Here is a 465-nt window from a genome sequence, read left to right as displayed (position 1 = left end):
ATGGTTGTCCAAGCACTTGATGTACAGAAAGATCCATTTCGTCCACCTGAAGAAGGAGAAATCATTCTTGGTCCAGAAACTCCATATCTAAGTGCAATTGGTGCATTAATGTACCTTGCAAATAATACAAGGTCAAATATAGCTTTTGCAATAAATCTTCTAGCAAGATACAGATCTACACCGACACGAAGACATTGGAAAGGAGGAAAAGATGTGCTATGTTATTTACGAGGAACTACAGATCTTTGCTTATTCTATCCACAAGAATCTTTATCCAACCTCACAGGCTTTGCTGATGCTGGGTATCTATATGATCCTCAGAAAGGGAAATCTCAGACTGGATACATATTTTCTTACAATGGTGCAACAATGTCATGGCATTCCACAAAACAAACTCTTACAGCTACTTTATCAAATAATACTGAAATTCTAGCTTTACATGAAGTAAGTCCAGAATGTCAGTGA

The 465-nt window shown here is 37.2% G+C and overlaps 1 protein-coding gene across 1 annotated transcript; it reads left to right on the top strand.

The window, feature by feature from the left end:
- On the top strand, positions 1-465 carry LOC120271526 (secreted RxLR effector protein 161-like). Its single transcript, XM_039278215.1, has one exon. The coding sequence runs from the start codon at positions 1-3 to the stop codon at positions 463-465; it is 465 nt and encodes a 154-aa protein (XP_039134149.1).

The sequence above is a fragment of the Dioscorea cayenensis genome, chromosome 11 (assembly GCF_009730915.1).
Source record: "Dioscorea cayenensis subsp. rotundata cultivar TDr96_F1 chromosome 11, TDr96_F1_v2_PseudoChromosome.rev07_lg8_w22 25.fasta, whole genome shotgun sequence".
NCBI lineage: Eukaryota > Viridiplantae > Streptophyta > Magnoliopsida > Dioscoreales > Dioscoreaceae > Dioscorea > Dioscorea cayenensis.
This window is presented reverse-complemented; position numbering and strand designations above follow the sequence as displayed.

Excerpts from the sequence above, each read along its gene's own strand:
- LOC120271526 (XM_039278215.1), top strand. The coding sequence starts at position 1 with ATGGTTGTCCAAGCACTTGATGTACAGAAAGATCCATTTCGTCCACCT.